General features: G+C 54.6%; 1 protein-coding gene across 1 annotated transcript; it reads left to right on the forward strand.

Annotated features, from left to right (window-relative positions):
- Positions 1–235: 235 nt before the first annotated feature.
- On the forward strand, positions 236–1,300 carry LOC133282198 (olfactory receptor 14C36-like). Its single transcript, XM_061478264.1, has one exon. The coding sequence runs from the start codon at positions 287–289 to the stop codon at positions 1,298–1,300; it is 1,014 nt and encodes a 337-aa protein (XP_061334248.1). The 5' UTR covers positions 236–286.
- The last annotated feature ends 267 nt before the right edge of the window (positions 1,301–1,567 follow it).

A 1,567-nucleotide genomic window follows, 5' to 3' on the forward strand; every position in this document is an offset into this window, starting at 1 on the left:
GTTTGAGCACAGGGCAAGTGGGAGAGGACTGATGGACACTGCAGCTCTCTTGGTTCTGCAAAGAACTGAGACTTTTTGCCTGATGCAATGCTCTTCTGATTGTACCTAGGAAGAAGTCTCAGCAGTGTAATGACGTGAATGGCAACGACGCTGAACCTCTCCTCTCCTGCTAAAATGTGCTCAGTTGTGAATGTGTAAACTGAACTTCTGTATCTGACACCCCTCCTGTCCTAACCTGTCACTGCCTTTTTCTCCTCTGACGGTGCCCCATGCCCAGAGGCAGCAGATGTCCAACGGCAGCTCCATCACCCACTTCCTCCTCCTGCCATTCGCACACACGCGGGAGCTGCAGCTCTGCCACTTCTGGCTCTTCCTGGGCATCTCCCTGGCTGCGCTCCTGGGCAACGGCCTCATCATCACCAGCACAGCCTGCGACCAGCGCCTCCACACCCCCATGTACTTCTTCCTCCTCAACCTCTCCCTGCTGGACCTCGGCTGCATCTCCACCACTGTCCCCAAATCCATGGCCAATTCCCTCTGGGACACCAGGGCCATCTCCTACACAGGCTGTGTTGCACAGCTCTTTTTCGTTGTCTTTTTCATATCAGCAGAGTATTTTCTCCTCACTGTCATGTCCTACGACCGCTACGTGGCCATCTGCAAGCCCCTGCACTATGGGACCCTCCTGGGCAGCAGAGCTTGTGTCCACCTGGCAGCAGCTGCCTGGGGCACTGGGTTTCTCACTGCTCTGCTGCACACATCCAATACATTTTCACTGCCCCTGTGCCGAGGCAATGCTGTGGAGCAGTTCTTCTGTGAAATCCCCCAGATCCTCAAGCTCTCCTGCTCACGCTCCTACCTCAGGGAAGTTGGGCTTCTTGTGGTTGCTGCCCTGATTGCTGTTGGCTGTTTTGTTTTTATTGTGGGGTCCTATGTGCAGATCTTCAGGGCCGTGCTGAGGATGCCCTCTGAGCAGGGACGCCACAAAGCCTTTTCCACGTGCCTCCCTCACCTGGCCGTGGTTTCCCTCTTTGTCAACACTGCTGTCTTTGCCTACCTGAAGTCCCCCTCCATCTCCTCCCCATCCCTGGACCTGGTGGTGTCAGTGCTGTACTCGGTGGTGCCTCCAGCAGTGAACCCCCTCATCTACAGCCTGAGGAACCAGGAGCTGAAGGATGCTGTGAGGAAGCTGGTGAATGGATGGGTTTCAGCAACCATATACTGCTTCCTTTACCCTGCAAAGGCCTTCCATTGTAGGATGTCTTCACGTAAATGTCAGTTTTCATCTCCTCCTGCTTAAGGAGCCACTCTTGTTGTCTGACACACAGGCTTTGTGTCAGTGGGGGTCTCTCATTGTATTTAAGGGAAATAAACCATCCTGCAGCAACTTCTTCTCTGTGATATGTCCTCACATGTCAGGAATGAAGGGGAATGAAAGCAGCTTTCTGGCTGCTCCAGCTCTGGGATAGCTGCTCTGTGCCTGGAGCAGGAAGAGCTCTTGGGGAGCCCAATGAATGGGGCTGTTGTGCTGGTGTGCGGAGATGGGAAGGCATGGTGGGGGGGCTGC

Source organism: Pezoporus flaviventris, unplaced genomic scaffold (genome assembly GCF_033815535.1).
Source record: "Pezoporus flaviventris isolate CSIRO_AGI_PZ_B2104156 unplaced genomic scaffold, CSIRO_AGI_Pfla_v1 ptg000116l, whole genome shotgun sequence".
In the NCBI taxonomy this organism is placed as follows: domain Eukaryota; kingdom Metazoa; phylum Chordata; class Aves; order Psittaciformes; family Psittacidae; genus Pezoporus; species Pezoporus flaviventris.